The sequence below is a fragment of the Achroia grisella genome, unplaced genomic scaffold, assembly GCF_030625045.1.
Source record: "Achroia grisella isolate CSIRO2021 unplaced genomic scaffold, CSIRO_AGI_Agris_v1 utg1867, whole genome shotgun sequence".
Lineage (NCBI taxonomy): Eukaryota > Metazoa > Arthropoda > Insecta > Lepidoptera > Pyralidae > Achroia > Achroia grisella.
This window is the reverse complement of record NW_026712690.1, coordinates 542968-560748: the sequence shown is the minus strand read 5'-3', so window position 1 is coordinate 560748 and position 17781 is coordinate 542968. Positions and strand designations below refer to the sequence as shown.

The 17781-nt window shown below is 33.7% G+C and overlaps 1 protein-coding gene across 1 annotated transcript; it reads right to left on the bottom strand.

Moving 5' to 3' along the window:
• Positions 1-2920: 2920 nt before the first annotated feature.
• LOC131841651 (ribosomal protein S6 kinase delta-1) lies at positions 2921-17419 on the bottom strand. Its single transcript, XM_059189976.1, has 12 exons — positions 17216-17419; positions 15934-16104; positions 15501-15599; positions 14669-14807; positions 13829-14416; positions 10845-10951; positions 9294-9461; positions 8150-8719; positions 7355-7461; positions 5470-5713; positions 4915-5010; positions 2921-4589 (listed from the first exon to the last, which is right to left on the bottom strand). The coding sequence occupies exons 1-12, from the start codon at positions 17306-17308 to the stop codon at positions 4461-4463; spliced, it is 2511 nt and encodes an 836-aa protein (XP_059045959.1). The 5' UTR covers positions 17309-17419; the 3' UTR covers positions 2921-4460.
• Between the last annotated feature and the right edge of the window lie 362 nt (positions 17420-17781).

The window sequence follows — 17781 nt, the reverse complement described above, 5'->3', positions numbered from 1 at the left end:
ATAGCCAAGTAGCATAATACATAATAATAATAACTAGCGATCGGCCATTGGTCGTAATTCAATTATATTTTATTGTTTGTCTCATTCGGCCATTTTTTTTCAAATATTGAACAGGCAAAGATCCTTAGACGGTACAGCTTAGTTTTTATATTCTTCATTTTTATACAGGTATAAGGCGAAAGGGCAATTATGTAAAATTATTTAGTACTATCTCAGTGTTTGAAATTATTTCAGTCTAGTTGCAAACGCATTTCATAGCACCACGGGTGTCGCAGTATAGTAATATTATTATATCTTTTTTTTATTACCATTATTATTATAAGAGGAACTTACAAGGTCCATTGTGTGGCAGCAGGGAAACTCCGAGCAGTTATCGGGACCAAGCAAAAGACCCCCCTCCCACAGATGTTAAGTTGTATGTATCCATACAGTGGATCGCGGGTCACAGTGGATAGAGCATTGTATCTTTGTATGTAGTGCACACAAACACTTGCGGTTTCGCAACATTGTCGTTCTTACATTTAAATAAAAAACTTGATTATCTCATTACTAAGTATTTGTAAGGCTATTTTTGCAATGTTGTTTCAAACTTAAATATATCTTCTAGGTTTTCATTAAACCACTGATCAATCTGCAGTTGAAAAGCTGAAGTTATAGCACTAGTAAAAAAAAAAGTAACCACTACCTTTTTACCCCACGCTCCCTATAGATTATAAGGTCACGGATATCACCTTATCATGTGATAGATGCATTGTCAATCCAGAGTACTAAGATGTTATACATGTTACATATATCCATATCCTGTAATATCACTGTCATACCTCACCCTTCGAATGAAACACAGCTAAAAAACAAACCACTTAGCATATTCTTCCGTTGAAGCTGTGAAGGCCAGCTGCGGCTAACAGCATTAGAATAGTACAAAAAAAAAAGAAATAGCTGACTTACGCAGTTGACATTTTTGGCAGTTTTACCCAGTCACTAGGGAGTTGTTCCCCCAGATACGATGCCGGGCCCCCGAATAATGGGACCCCTAGACCCAATCCTTACCTCTAGGGGCATGCGGATGAGAGATGCAGAGTAAGTCAAGGCATAGTCAAGGGTTTATCTGACAGTAAATAAATAATTACTCCATCAACTGTCATTCAACTTTATTATTTATAAATGTACCAATAATTACATCTTTTTGTACTAATATAATAATAATATAAAACTAGTAAATACATGATCATTATAATACTTTCAAGTAAATAATTTAGAATTTTATTTCCAAATACAGACTAGAAATACACAACTTATTATTAGCACTTGTCTTTTATTAAGTAGTTTTTTTTAACCACACAAGTATACGACCAGTCTGATGGTAAACGGCCACCATGCCGTCAGTGTAAAGTGCGACTTACCGATCCTTAACCTTTTGAAAAATATTACTAATAATATACTTATTTTACCTAATATACTCTTTTTTAATACAACTAGTAAACCACCCTGACTTCACTAGCAGCCAGTAATTATAGGAATCTGTCTTTTTTTTTTAAATAAAATCAGTCTATGTCACTTACTTGATACAGTAATTTTCTATAGGTCAAAATAATTTTTCGAATATAATAATAATAATACGTAAAATTATGAAAATCACGGATTCTTACCACGTTTTAATTTTAAACTAACGTCCCGATCCGACTTCGCTCACGGATGCATTACAATTCTTTGAATTTCTCTGTTTGTTCTATACTACAACACGCATGTATTATACATGTAAATCTTCCTCTTGAATCACTATCTATTGCTGATATAATATAACAGAATTTACGCTTAAAATGCAGTTTTCAGCAAACTGCATTAAATTAAAATATATCATTATTATTTATTATTCATTTATTAATTACTAGCTGTTCCCGCGATAAAAGAATTTTCTATAATAAAAATAGCATAAGTTACTCCTTATTACATCAGCTACCTGCCAAAAAAAGTCCAGCCATTTCAGAGATTAACCGGAACAAACAGACGGACAGACAGACAAAAATTGTAAAAAATGTTATTTTGGTGTATGTACCGTATTTATATTCACATGCATGTAGTAAAAAACGGTTATTTCAATATTACAAACAGACAGTCCAATTTTATTATTTAAATTATTAACCGGGTCTTAACACGAATAATTTTATGGCAAATAAAGGTATTTACCTAGTGCTAGTGCAACCTAGTCGAAACGTCGAGAGAGGTAAATACCTTTATTAATTTAATTTAATTTAAATAATGTATATTAACCACTCCAATTTTATTTATATGTATAGATTATTGAATTACCGATATATGGGCAGTTTTACAACCGCCATGATCGCGGGTAAACTGGCTAATGGGTGGATGGTAAATAAAATTATGGGCAGATATAACATATAGGATGCACGACTTGATTGTAGCTACCATTGAAACTCAGAATAAAAAAAAAAACGTGATAGAAACCCGAGATTTTCTTAATTCTACGAGTAAATAAAGACCGCGTCAAAATTAAGAACAAAATTAGTATCCAGTACAAATGAAGGAATATTATTCTTCCTCATAATATTACAAATTTAGATATTAAACATATATAAATAAACTAGCTGTCCCGGCAAACGTTGTTTTGCCTTAAAATAAAATAAAAAATTTAGGGGTGGACTACCCCTAACATTTAGGGGGATGAAAAATAGATGTTGGCCGATTCTCAGACCTACTCAATACACTCACAAAATTTCATGAGATCGGTCAAGCTGTTTCGGAGGAGTATGGGAACGAAAACTGTGACACGAGAATTTTATATATAAGATAATGTTTCCAAGTTTCCCAAAGGCTATCCTTCTTATACAGCACTCTTATATAACACAATTTACAATAATTATTAGGGGCCATCCAAAAATCCGCTGTTACTGTTACTTGTTAGGGCTGAGGGTAGATCTACAAAGTGTGAAATTGTAAAACTGGTTTCTTTTATGGATGATAATGGAATGGTGCACCCAACTGCGCTAACTGTTTACTCTGGCGAGACACCAGTGGAGGATGATAAGATGAGCACGAGGTCAGGTCAGTTAGCACATGACATATTCACCAGGAATGTATCACGATGGTTTCCAGGGGGAACCGCGTGGAGGTCAATCCAACATGGTACAATGCTAGCAATGGGCTCAATAGTCCATATCACTAACATCTCCTTCTATTGTAAATTCTGGACATTCTACATTCACATTTCATGATCATGTATAAATAAAATAATAAATAAACAACCCTGAAAATTTAACATACCGCCATCTAGTCCCACTGTAAGCAGAGCATGTTGTATGGATACTAGACAACTGGTATAAATACTTAGACATATATTTTAAAAAAAAAATACATACACAATATATATAGAAAATAACCAGACCGATACAAACAATCTAAAGTACAAATATTTGCACCGTGCTAAGTATCAAACCTGTGGCCATCGGATGTAAAGCGGTGTGATAAACCGCTGGACCACCGAGGCCGTCATCCTAATCAGTTTATGGAAAGCTCCTTATGTACACTTACATTAAATTACTAATTACAAATATATATCACATACATTTATCAATTCCACACATAAAATAAAATTAATTTTACTTAAACATTTTTTTGGTCATTAACTAAAATAAAAAAAATTAGTCAACACATACCATAAGTGTGTATATCAAAATAATTAGGAACTAAACCTGGCCACACATTTCCGATTAGAATCGGACGGGTCGTGCTGACGAGGTAGTGGCGAGATTTCTAACAACAGTGTAAATTTAGCAACAAATTACACTGTTATAGGAAATATGTAGTCTGGACTAAAAAAAGGAATCATCAAAATCATTATAGGGCATTTTATCATTAAGCCGGGTTGTTAACTCGCGGTGAATTAATTTATAAGTATACTATATCAATCTGTATGTCCATCGCATAACTCTAAAATGAATGGACCGATTTCGATGCGTCTTTTTGTTTGTAACAGTATATGGTCTAGATGGTTTAGCTATAATAATGTAAAGATAATGTGTATACGTGATTGGTTGACAATAAAATGTTTTATTCTTTATTTCGTGTTTTAAATTAACTATCTTACAATAAATAATAATAACCTAGCATAATTTAAAAAAAAACACAGCGCCATCTAATTCAAAATTAGCGTAACTTGTACTATAGCTACTAAACAATTGTTAGAAACTCTTAAATATTTTTGTAAATACATGTATAATATATTATAGTAAATACCCATGTTTGTATCGGGCGAGAATCGAACCCGCGACTACCATGAAGTGTGGCGGTGTTCTAAACCGCTAAACCACCGGTACTATGAAATTTCCAATATAGCATTTTCTTCTTTCTTTTCTATACCTTTACTATTGTATTACATAGTGAGATTCATTTTTCTTTCCTAAATCTGTAGAAGATTCTCTTGCCTTAATTAATTAGTTACATCAGTCAGGTACAATCCAGCTGTCATATACAGATTGCCAGTCGATGTTTTTGAAGTAGGGGTGCCGTTTTATTTCTTCTATGCCATCTTTGCCTGCACCTAAGCGTTCCGAAGGCTCGTATGTTAGTAGCTGAAATAAAAATAGTTTTTTTTAAGTAATGGTACTTTAATTTATTTTTTTTTAACATTATAAACGCGTAAGTTTGTGAGTATGGGTGGATATTTGTTACTCTTTCACACAAAAACTGTTGAACGGATCTTGATGAAACTTTACAGTAATATAGCTTATACATGAGAATAAAATAGGCTATAATTTTCTTACGGGTGAAACTGCGTGCACGGATGTAGTGTATGTAACACTCATTATAATTAAAAACTAAAAATGTTTTACTGCGCGGGTATCGAACCCATAACAGTTTAACCGCTACTGCTACTAATATTAACAATTCCCATACCTGTGTGAGCAGAGATTGTACTTCGAGTGGCAATCCATCTGGAAGCTGCAGGATCGTATGACTTGTGAACATACTCCTGTGATAATATGATAGCGGCTGAAAAATTATTATTAATTATAAATACGGGAATTAATAATAAAAATATTTTAGGACAATACACGGAGATAATACAGAAGTATTTTTTTATATCTTAAATAATTATTCAATCTAATTATTTAAGATATAAAAAAATACTTCTAATCTACACATATAAGTCTGTTTGTAATAATGAAATACCTAACCGTTTTTTACTACATGCATATAAATATAAATACGGTACATATACCAAAATAACATTTTTTACAATTTTTGTCTGTCTGTTTGTCTGTTTGTTCCGGCTAATCTCTGAAATGGCTGCACCGATTTTGACGGGATTTCTTTTGGCAATTTTATTTTAGAAAAATTCTTTTATTTATAAAAATAAGTTAAATTCCACGCGGGTGAAGTCGCGGGAACAGCTGGTTCATGAATATATTTCTGTGATGAAGATGAATACAAATAAAAAAGAAATCTTACCAGACCACACAACAGTTCATACATAATAGAACCATAGCTCCAAAAATCACAAACTCTATCCATAGACTCGTCTTTATCATCGACAAATGTGTTTATGTACATTTCCGGTGCTATATACATGTTTACGTCGTCCGGATTTGTCTGTAATTTGGACATAGCCATGTCCAGGCCTGGGTAGCTGATGAAATACGTCAAGATGATCTGTCCGCGATCTCCTAACAGAATATTCGAGGGGTTGAGATCTCTGTGGAGAAAATAATTTATTATAACAGAGGATAATTCACATAGTAGGGGATAGAGGATTGTTAGTAATGTGGTTTAATAACCCCATTGCGAGCAATGTACCATGTCAGGTTGACCTTCACACGGTTCCCCTGGAAACCATTATGATAATTTTGTCACGAAGGATTAACCGATACGACAAGCAGAAGCTCATCCATACATACACGAAACGAGCAAAACACTGCGTAAAAAGGCGGATAACCATAATTACATGACACGAAATGGACATAAATTAGAATTACCAAGATTACGACTTACAAAAACAATAAAACAAGGTATTTACTTAAAAATAAAAATGTACAATAAACTATCAAATAAAACAATGCAAGTAACATCAACAGAATTTAAGAACAAAATAAAATCATATTTCGAACAACATCCTTTTTACAATGTGACGGATTATCTGAATTCCAATGTACAATTATGACATTTTCCATTAAGTGACTTTTATTACTATGTTATATATTATTTAATTTATTATTTTGAATACTTAAAATTGTAATTGTGACATAATTATCTTAAAAATGTAATCACTATTGACATGCTGTTGTGTAACGAGATTTGTTACATTTGTGAATAAAGTAATATGAAATAATACATCCTATCGTCCTCCACTGGTGCCCCGCCAGCGTATACCGTTAGCGCAGGAGGGTGCACCATTCCATTAAAAAAAAAATCACACAGTGGGGAGGAAGGGGATCGTTACAGGGATGTTAGGGGAGCTCGTAACCGTAACCGAATCGGAAATAAAAGTTTCGTATAATATCGGACAGGGGCGGTGCCTAATTGAGACACGTTGTCATCATCATCATCTGCTTCTTCCTTATCCCATTCATTTGTGGTCGGCGTAATATGTTTTTCGCTTCCATTCATCCCTGTTCGCAGTCATCGCGTTATTTACTTCCTTTATTACAATATCATCTTTCACACAGTCCAGCCATCTCTTTTTCGGCCTTCCTCTGCCCTCATATTGAGACACGTTGTGTAACCATTTTATTAGCTGTTTTGAAATTCCTTAAAAAATTATTATCCGTATCCGAAAATATCCGAAACGAACGGATAATGCGAAATAATTTCTTATCCGCATCCGGTATAATAATAATTCCTATATCCGAAACATCCGTATCCGAAATTTCATATCCATAACATCCCTGATTTGTTAGTAGTGTGGACTAATAACACCATTGCTAGCAATGTGCCATGTCAAGTTGACCTCCACGCGTTTCCCCCTGGATGATGTTAAATTTCTCGTGAATTTGCCACGATGGGCTAACTGATATTGAAGGATGATAAGATGATGAGGATAGTATCGAATATATTCTCGTGTCACATGTTTCGTGTTTATAATCTTCCAAAACAGCTTGACCGATTTTGATGAAATTTTATGTCTATTCAGTAGGTCTGAGAATATAAATAAACAAATTTTTATACCTCTAAGCGTTAAAGGGTGGCTCAGCCCAAATTTTTTTTTTATTATGTGGCTTTAAAAACACCTACATATAACCCTAAATTTTCACCTATCACCAACCCCTATTTTTTAATAGCGATTTTAATTTACATATATGGCAAAACAGCTAGTTATTGTGTGTCTGTATGTGTTTACCTGCATATAACTCCGCTGTTGTGTAAACTTTCAAGTGCTATTAATATTTCCGCTCCCCACTTGCAAACCGCTGACGGAGGCAACACATCACGAGGTCTTGGAGACAGCTGAAAGAATAAGAACCATACAATTCAACCATTTTATTCCAATGATGATGGATTGATGTGGCCTGATAACACTAGACACCGAGGTAATCTTATTTAATATTATAAATGCGAAAGCTGTTAAAAAAATCCATACTCACAGTATGGATTTTTTTAACAGTGTGTACTTCTACGAAATGAAACAGAAATGTGTTGTAATTAACAAAAAATTGCATTCAGTCAATGATGTCTGCAAATGCCAAGCATTTTGTTCATATGTTATAACTAGCTCTTGCCCGCGGTTTCACTCGCGTTAATTTATCCCCTTAGGTGGTGGAATTTATCAAAAATCCTTTCTTAGCGGATGCCTACGTCATAACATCTACCTGCATGCCAAATTTCAGCCCGATCCGTCCAGTGGTTTGGGCTGTGCGTTTATAGATCACTATGTCAGTCACCTTTGAGTTATATATAGTTAGATATGAGCATTATTTCTCATTAATTTAAAATCTTTTTACATCTCTATATACATTGTTTATATTTAGATTTAGTATGGATCTTTGTTACTCTTTCAAGCAGAAGCTACTGAACGGATTTTAATGAAATTTTACAGTAATATAACTTACGCATCAGAATAACACACGGGCTATATTTTTTAATTATATTTAACGCGTGTGAAACCGCGGGTACATCTGCTATTATATAAACTTACCCGATCAATTGACGAGTTTTCTGTAACAGCACTCTCAAGATCACCTTTACTATCTTTAATTTCTACATCACTATTATCAAATTTCGTATCATTTAATACCTTATCAACATTAGAGATTAACCTTTGTGAATTAACCACAATTTCATTAACAGATAGTTGATCATTACCTAAATCGTCAGTCTTTATAATACTTTCATTATTGTTAACACTCTCCAAACTAGTTTTATTTACTTGTAATGATTTATCATTACATACATTATTATCATTTTCTATATCACCACTTTTGGTAAATTCTTTAATCTTTAATGGTTCAGAAAAGACGTTTTCTAAATTCAACTCTCTCGCTGGCGTGTTAGGGATGGATTTTGCGTAATTCTTTATGTAGTCAAACAATTTCTCGCCAGGTGCGTACGCTAATATGAGGAATATCAAATTGTTTGTTTCTATGTACGCTTGCAGTGGTACCATGTAAGGGATGACAGTGGGTAGAATAGGCTGGCGTGTTTCGTTCGTCCTCTGTAGGAAGTATTCGTCGAATTCAGTTAGATTGTTTGGTATTTTTTGTATAACCTGCAAATATTTTGATTATTATTAAACTTTCGTGTTTAATATACATTATTTATATTATTAATCGGGTCTTATACGAATCATTTCATGGGAATCGTGCAACCTATAGTTGAACGGCTAGTGCAACCTAGTCGAAACGTCGAGAGAGGTAAATACCTTTATGTACCATAGATTATTCGTGTTAAAACCCGGTTAATAATATAATTATATAAATTATTATTCATAATAATAGACCAGGGCCATTTATAAAGCGCCATCTAGTCCCAAGCTAAGCATAGCTTGTGTTATGGGTACTATACATTCTCATTATAATATTAGATTTGTAACATCGGTGGTCTAGCTGTTTAGCACACCGCTTCCGTTGGTTGTGAGTTCGATTCCTGGCACGGCACAGACTTTTGTATTCATGAGTTTAATTGTATCGGTCTGAGTGTTTACTATGTATAATATGTATGATACGAAAAAAAATCTATGTATTTGTATCAGTTATCTAGTACTCATAACACAAGCTTTAGCTAGCTTAACTTGGGCCTTGGGCCTGTGTGAATTATCCTGAGATTATAATTATTATGAGTACCTTCATAGCGTAGCACGATTGCTCACTCTTATGCAACACCAGCATGATACTGGAGCCGAGTATAGCGAGCACCCTGTATGAGGACAGGTCTTCGTATGGTCGTTTCAACATCGATATCGGTATTGGACAATGTAACACCCTCACATTTTCGTCTCGCTCTGGTAACAGCTGTAGAAAAGAGAGGATACATTTGAATATGAATTCATCAATTTAGCTGAAATCGCGTATGTTCTATGGTCATATTTTTACGTAATTGAAACGGTAGAGCGTTGAGTCCTCTGACTTTAAACCCAAGCGGCCTTATTACAAAAAGATAAACCTGGTTTAGCACTAGTAATAAACCATTCACCGATGTATTCCTCATTACAAAATGAAGATTATCTCTAAATCGTGATTCATCTATGGTCTAAAGTTAGACCTGCGATGCCCCTAGTTTAACAGTGGTCTAAATGCAAAAAGACAAACTCCATTTTAAAAATTCTATTATAAGTTGTAGTTTAAGGAAAAATATTTTAACTATAATTAAAAATATATTAACTAAAAATATTTAAAGCAAATTTTACGACATAAAAATATATAAAAGACGTTATTTGTTATTTTTTCACTCATTTGACTTTGAAATAGTCACCATTCGAACGATCCAATAAAAATATCTCGCCGTTCCTTTTCTCCGTATAGGACTCCTACTTGTAATTTAAAACTGATTTTCAGCCTAATAGTACATTAATAAATATTATATATTAATGAAATAGTTATAATGAAGACTGAGATAAATAGAAATGAATTTATTTTTAGTTTATACATTTTTCTTTGAACTAATATTATTTTTGATCTTTTCAATTTTCTGGTAAAATGGAACGTAATTGTACGGTGACAGACATGAGTGACTGATTTCTGTATGGAATACATAATGAACGATTTAACTGTAGTACTAAGTAGTCCTCTGTTAGATCTGGATTCGTAATAATGTTAGGTTTATTCCAAGTATTAACTTTAGGAATGGTTTAAACCACGACCATTTAGACCACGTTTCGTCCGAGTTCTAACAGATTTTTTGTAATAAGACCGAAGAGGTCGACAGTTCAAATCTCAATTTTATGTTAAAGTATATTCCTGACTGACTCTTCAAATCAAAAATAATTTATTCATGTAGGACATTTTAGTAATTTTTTTTGTATTACGAGTAATTTGTCTAGTTCAGTATACAATTGAGAAGAACTGGCAAGAAACTCAATTGAAAGTTTTTCTAATGATTTTGCCTATAATATATGATTTAAGTTTCTTAAGTGTACAATTAAAATTGTTCATGCATAATGTGGGGCATGACTCAAAAAAGGTTGGGAAACACTGGTCCAGTCTAATGGTAGGTCTAACGTGAATGATGAATACTCACACTCTGTTCAACATTCGACAGATGATTCTTATAGATGACTTCAGCATAGGCTAAGTATTTGTTTAAATTTTTTATTAAAAAATTGGCATGGCTCAAAAAAGGTTGGGAAACACTGGTCCAGTCTAATGGTAGGTCTAACGTGAATGATGAATACTCACACTGTGTTCAACATTCGACAGATGATTCTTATAGATTGCTTCAGCATACGCTAGGTATTTGTTGGTTTTTTCTTTGATCAACGCTCTCCTTTGAGTGTCCGTATCGGCTGTAAACGAGAAAAACACTGAGCACCACTCTATATAATAATATCTCAGAACAATTCACACAGAATCATCTAGTCCCGAGTAGCACTTATATTATGGGTACTAAACAACTGATACACATACATTTTTTGTAAATACATACATAATAATCATAGTCGATACACCCAGTCCGATACGAACGACCATACCCATGAATATGTCTTTGTAACGTTCGAGGAATCGAATCCGCGACCATCAGAAGTAAAAGTCAGTTATAAAGTGACATATTAAAAGGGGTATTAAAATAACTAATAAATGCAATCAGATGGGCCGTATGCTCGTTTGCCAACGTCGTAGTAAAAAATAAATAAAAAGAATGATAGGTAAGCTGCAAGCAAGTTAACAATAAAAATATGCAACTACAATTAGTCATACAGTACGCAATAAATAGATAGCAAACTAAGATTCTACACAAAACAATAATTTAGACGATATATTTACGATATCTCATTTAAAATAGATAACGATTGATAATATAATAAACACGTATAAAGATAATTTTAAATCAGTCACAGTTAAAATTTCTTAATAACCTTAAGGTATAAGAAACTACATAGAAGAAGCTATGTTTTGAGACAGCAGATTTAGAAATCAAAGTAAATTAGGTCAGACTCAGAATTATATTATATATTCTATAATTAGAAATGCAAAAGCAACTACTAAACCGATTTAAATGAAATTTGGTATAGATAGTCTAGACCAGTGTTTCCCAAGCTTTCTAGTGCCAAGCCCCACCTTACCCTAACCCCCCCCCCCCCTCCTCTCTAGGAAATTCACTAGGAAATAGTAAATTAACCAGTAATTAAATAAAAATTTAAATTTACATTCCACATAATTTTAATAAAAAGTATATTTTCCATTTGTCCCCCTTAATAATCAAATTACCCTAAGTAAGGCGTGGGCCCCACGTTAGGAAACACTGATCTAGACCCAGAGAAATAACATAGGCTACTTTACAATGCGAAAAAAGGTTGTAAGGAGTGGAAAAGGGTCACTTTTCTAAACGAAGTCGCGGGCACAGCTAGTATATATATAAACATGTCTTACACTTATCAATATCAGCTGGTCGGTCTACACCAAATAAATAATGATGTAAATACAAGAAATCCATTGTTAAAACGCGTGTAGCGCACGTAATCACAACTTGCACTGTCGCTGATATGTTATCGATATATTACGAATATTATCGGATAAAACCGATAGCGGATTTACTAACCGATAACATTGTTATTACTCTATTGCAAAGTTAACAGATGACCATTTTACCATAAAAAAAAATTACGCGCTTTTTTTTCGGACTACTCTATTGCTGTTGGTCGCAGCTGGCCTTTACAGCTTCACCGGACGATAGGGGGCGAGTGCAGATGGCACTCCAAACCAAAGGAAGGACTTATGAAGCGGTTGAAGGTTAACTCCCGCCTGACTAATACTTTAGTCAGAAGCACCGCTTGAGGTTCGAACTTCGGCTCAGATCGTCGCAATTTCGATCCCCGATTGAATTGGACGTGGGATCGATCGGTGGGGATACGGGCACATTTTATTATAATTTTAATAATTTAAAACAATAAATAAATATATATCATTACATAGTATAAAACAAACTCGCTGTCTGTCCGTCCCTATGTATGCTTACATCTTTAAAACTACGCAACGGATTTTAAAGAGGTTTTTTAATAAATATAGTTATTGAAGAGGTTTCTATAATATATAATAATAAGTATAAATTTAAATATAATATATAAGTATATATATAATCCATGTACACCCGTGCAAAGCCGGGGCGAGTAGCTAGTATATAACAAAAAAAACACTGTTGATGAAATAAACTAAAATTTAAGCACTTTTGATTTATTTAGTACGTACTAAAACGGTCTACACACAACACTAAACAACACTAAAATCAGTGCAATATCAGGACTGTGGAGGGAAACTCCTTGAATCGCTTCCGTTTGAGGTAATTATCGACTAGGAAGCGTTATCGCCTTGTGTGAGGTAAATTCGAGGTCGTTATCATTTCACTCCACCACCACCTTTGTGTTCCCTCGTATCGATTTCACCTTCACCAATGATGCCCCTGATTTTAGAGAAGTGTGTAGACCGAACAATAATAACCCAGGGCAAATCACAGCGCCATCTAGTCCCAAGGTAGGCAGAGCTTGTGCTATGGGTAACAGACAACTGATACTATATACTTTTTTTGTAAATACATATATAATATACATAGAATACACCCAGACCAATACTCATATAAATGAATACAAATGTTAGTAGCCGAGAAATCGAACCCACGACCATCGGAAGTAAAGGGGTGTGCTTAACCAGTAGAACACTGAGGACGTCGCGAATATAAAAAAGAAATATTGTGAGAATGGATTATTCACACCAAAACTGTGGAATGGATTCGAATGAAACCATTCTAGTATAATCCATTATTAAGAACCCTTAGTTCTTTTAATGGATTACAACGGAATGGTTCACCCGCCTGCGCTACGTTGGTGAAACATCAGTGGAGGATGATCGGATGAGCATGAGGTCAGGTCAGTTAGCACATCGTGGTAAATTCATCAGGAATTTATCACGGTGGTCTCCAGGAAAAATCACGTGGAGGTCAACTGACATGATACATTGCCAGCAGTAGGGTCATCAGTCCACATTACTTAAAATTCCCTTCCCCACTGCAAGGGGTTCGAACCTCGGATGAATCTGTGATTTAGATTCCCGTATGAATTGGATAGGTGATCGGATCGGAAGGGAAATTAACAAATTACGCTTAGACAATTGTGTGTACATGCAATCTGAACTAAATGAAAATATTTTCTTTCTAAAGCAAAAATACTCACTTTGGACTCCAATAAGCATCTTTTCAATGCCGGATTTATAACATTCAAATGCCCTCTGATAATCACCCACATCTTCACATCTTGCTGCTAAATTCAACATATATCCAGCTTCAAACACGTAACTATCTTCCGTCTTTGTTTTACTCTCAACATTAGAGAGAGACAACACACTTCTTTTGCTATAATGCGACATTCTAGAACTACTCCTTCTAGAATCCGTTTCGTTTGAATTCAAAGACAACGTATCAGAATCTATGTTGCTTGTCTTTGGCATAGTGTGATAATCTTCAAATTTGGATGTCGATGGTGCGTCGAAATTTATTAAGTCTGGCAATATGGACTTATCTTTGATACAGGGCTTCGATTTCTCTATGGTCACCTTGCTGAGTTCATCATAGAGACTGTTTATACTATCCAAAGAGTTTATAGACTCAAAACTATCAGCAATTGATAACTTTTGGCTAGTTTTAGGCGACTCTCGAATTTCTACATCGGCCGCTTCGTATATTGGTATCTGTGATATAAAATCTACCTCATCTGTGTCTATGGTTTGTTGATTACCTTCAGCTGAAGTATGCTCTGTTCGTCCTAAAAGGTTATAAATATATAACATACAAACTCTAACGTTATTTACACTTAGACATTCGTTAGGCAATTGTTTTTTAAAATGGTATTTAAACAGAATAAATTAAGAAAAGTTGGCATTTTCATTGTGGGTAAAAAAGAAGGAAAAATAGTAAGTACAAAATTATTAACAAAAGGTCTTATAAAGTTGTAAGACCGTCTTTTGTTAATATTTCTTCTCTGTGCACAATAAAGAGTTTATTATTATTATCTTACCAGAATGAGATGGACTTCTAGAGTCTTCATCATCGGTTTGATACTCCAATGGACTTGTCTCCTCAATGGGCAGGTGTAGGGATGATCTAATAGCGTTTATGACCCCACCTGCCGTATTTTCTGGTTCAGGATACCCAGTCTGGAATTTATAAATATTAAAGTTTTACCAGTATTAATTAAGGTGAAGATATAGTGAATTTCTGCAATTAAGTCTAACTATATTCTGCGGGTGATTTTGTCTGCGTGGCTATGATTAAAAAATTATTAATTAATTTATATTAAATGCTGAAAAACATAATATGTCCTCATATAATTTATTTATTTCGTATATTGCATAGTAGTCTATAGTGATGTTATTAGTTTTGATATATGCTTCAGTAGGTAGCCCCGCTGTAAACCCCTCGCTTGTACTCCCTTGGGTACTGTTAGGGAATACCTACGCTCTGCTAGGTTTCACAATCAGTTTATAATCAAATTTTTATTACCATAGGTACAGGGTACATTTCAGACAGGTACATATAACTATATATAAATATATTGTACCTACACTTGTATTATTTCTGTCAACAGTCAGCACACTTTCATTTGTTCCACATAACATAGATTTAACTTGAGAATAAAAAGCCAGTCCACTTACGACTCGGCATTGAGTGTAGAATACTAAGTCATATCATCTAGATACTATATGAAACAAATAGATTAGTACCAACACCCCATCACATCACATATAAGTATAGGCTACAGTGGTGAGGTGATAATCATTGCGCTACAATATATGTATATATATGTAACAATTTCTCATTTTAACAGTTGTTTAAACAAACGATAATACCTGTAGAAAATCAACAAAATCCATGCTTGTGAATAACAGCCTATGTTCTGCTATAAACTCCAGCAAAGTTTTAATAGTTTTTGCTCTCTCTTCTATTACCTGAAAAATATAATGACACAAATATAACTTACATACACAATTAGCTATACCACTTAAATACAATAACTAGCTGTAATACTTATAATTCCTGGCCAGGAATAAGACCCGTTGATTTGATGATCTTAAAAACACATGTAGCAAACAACAATAACAAACTCTATAAAAAAAACTTGTAATTGTTGGGCAATTCTTTCATGGAAGACAAGATCAGAGTCTGCTACTCTTATCATATGGCAAATCATGGTAGATTTAGACATTTCAGAGTATTTTCAAGCTAAGAAGAAGTGACAAGTCACTCAGCTCATATATTTTTTTTAAATATACACATACTCACATCTGTCTGAAACCGTTTGAAGTAGCTGAACTTTGGAAGAGTAGGGAAAGTCCCCCGCAAATGTAGACCAGAATGGAGGAGTCTCATATTCTTATGAAGCCGCTGCACATCGCTGTATCGTTTCCACACCGACACAACAGTGACTGCTTCAGGAGATTCGATTGGGAATAACTAAAACAAATTTATATTGCACTAGCTGTACACGCAACTTTGTCCGCATGGAATTAACTTTATTTATCTAAAATAAAAGTAGCCTAAGTTACTCCTTATTACATCAGCTACCTGCCCAAATAAGTCCCGTCAAAATCGGTTCAGCCATTTCAGAGATTAGTCAAAACAAACAGACAGACAGACAATAATTGCAAAAAATGATATTTTGGTGTATGTACCATATTTATACTCATATGCGAGTAGTAAAAAATGGTTATTTCAATATTATACACAGACAACCAACACTACAATTTTATTTAAATGTATAGATTACTCCTTTTCTGCCTCTATGGTCTACCAGTTTAGCAAACTGCCTTACTGCCAATGGTTGCATATTTGATTCATCTCATGATAGAAACATTTGTAGTCATGAGTGTGATTGTTTGTATTGGCCTATGTGTTTATATGTATTTTCTCATAAATTTTATGTATGTGAAAGAGATTGTTAGACTAATAATCCTATTGCTAGCAATGTATAATGTCTGGTTGACCTCCAAGTGGATCCCCTGGAGAACACTGTGATAAATTGCACAAATTTGTCTCAATGTGCTAACCGATCTGACCTCATGCTCATATTATCATCCTTAACTGGACCCCACCATCGTAAACTGTCAGCACAGGCAGGTACATCGTTTCATTATCATCATTAAAAAAAATATACTGGCTAATTTTTAACCAGGTCAATGCTTTATATATTGACAAAGTAAGAAGTTAGTAATTACTAAATATTATGTAATGACAAAACATCTTTCTAAATTACATTCATATGATGCAATCATTTTATGAAATTTAGTACCCACGAATATCCTGGGTTGAAAATGAATATTATTATGAATCAACTGAGTGAAGCCACAGATTACAGCTTGTAAATTAAAATGAGAGAAATTTTAGCTTCGCAAAGATTAAAAATAATTTAATAACCTACCTGTGCACTGACCTTAGTATTTAATTAGTGAAAGTTAGTATATACTTTTGGTACATATTGGACCAAATTTTATGAAGATTATGGACTATTTAATATATTGTATGCGTTCAATAAATATTATATTTGGACGTTAGGATATTTACTTACAACGGAGGTAATCTTATAGATGGTAAATCCATTTTTATGTCGCGATGTTTCATCGACTGAAAACCGGCGAACCCATTTGTCCCTCACAGACATTATTAAATATTATATTTCACTTCACATCACATATTGATATATATTCTAGAAACATCTACATTACTGATTTTATTACAGAAGAAACAAATGTTTATAATGAATATTTTACTATATAAATAGTGAAATACAAGAGAACAGAAACATTTTTTAATTTTGACATTTGACGTTAAAACTTCATCGTCAGTTGCTTTATTTATGTCAACATTAATATTATTCCACTAAATTACAGAGAGCTTCGCTCATAACAACATGTTAAAAAAATCTACCTACATATTTTGACAGGGTTATATATTTTTTTTTATTGCAAATAAAGATGTTCGTTAATTATCGATAAAGATTTAATCGATTATTCGATTTTATTCTAGCTATTTTATGATGTACAAATAACAATAAATTTATATAAGATCTTATAAGTAACTTAGTTTGCTTTAATAATATTCTTTAAGGTGATGCTTTTGTATTACCCATATCAT

Bases quoted from the DNA above. Each gene is read 5' to 3' on its own strand.
- LOC131841651 (XM_059189976.1), bottom strand. From the start codon at position 17,308: ATGTCTGTGAGGGACAAATGGGTTCGCCGGTTTTCAGTCGATGAAACA. The intron at 9,462-10,844 runs GTGAGTATTCAT...TCTTTTCTACAG, and splicing joins TGTCGAATGTTGAACACAGT to CTGTTACCAGAGCGAGACGA. The intron at 7,462-8,149 runs GTAAGTTTATAT...TTATTCTTTCAG, and splicing joins AAAACTCGTCAATTGATCGG to CTGTCTCCAAGACCTCGTGA.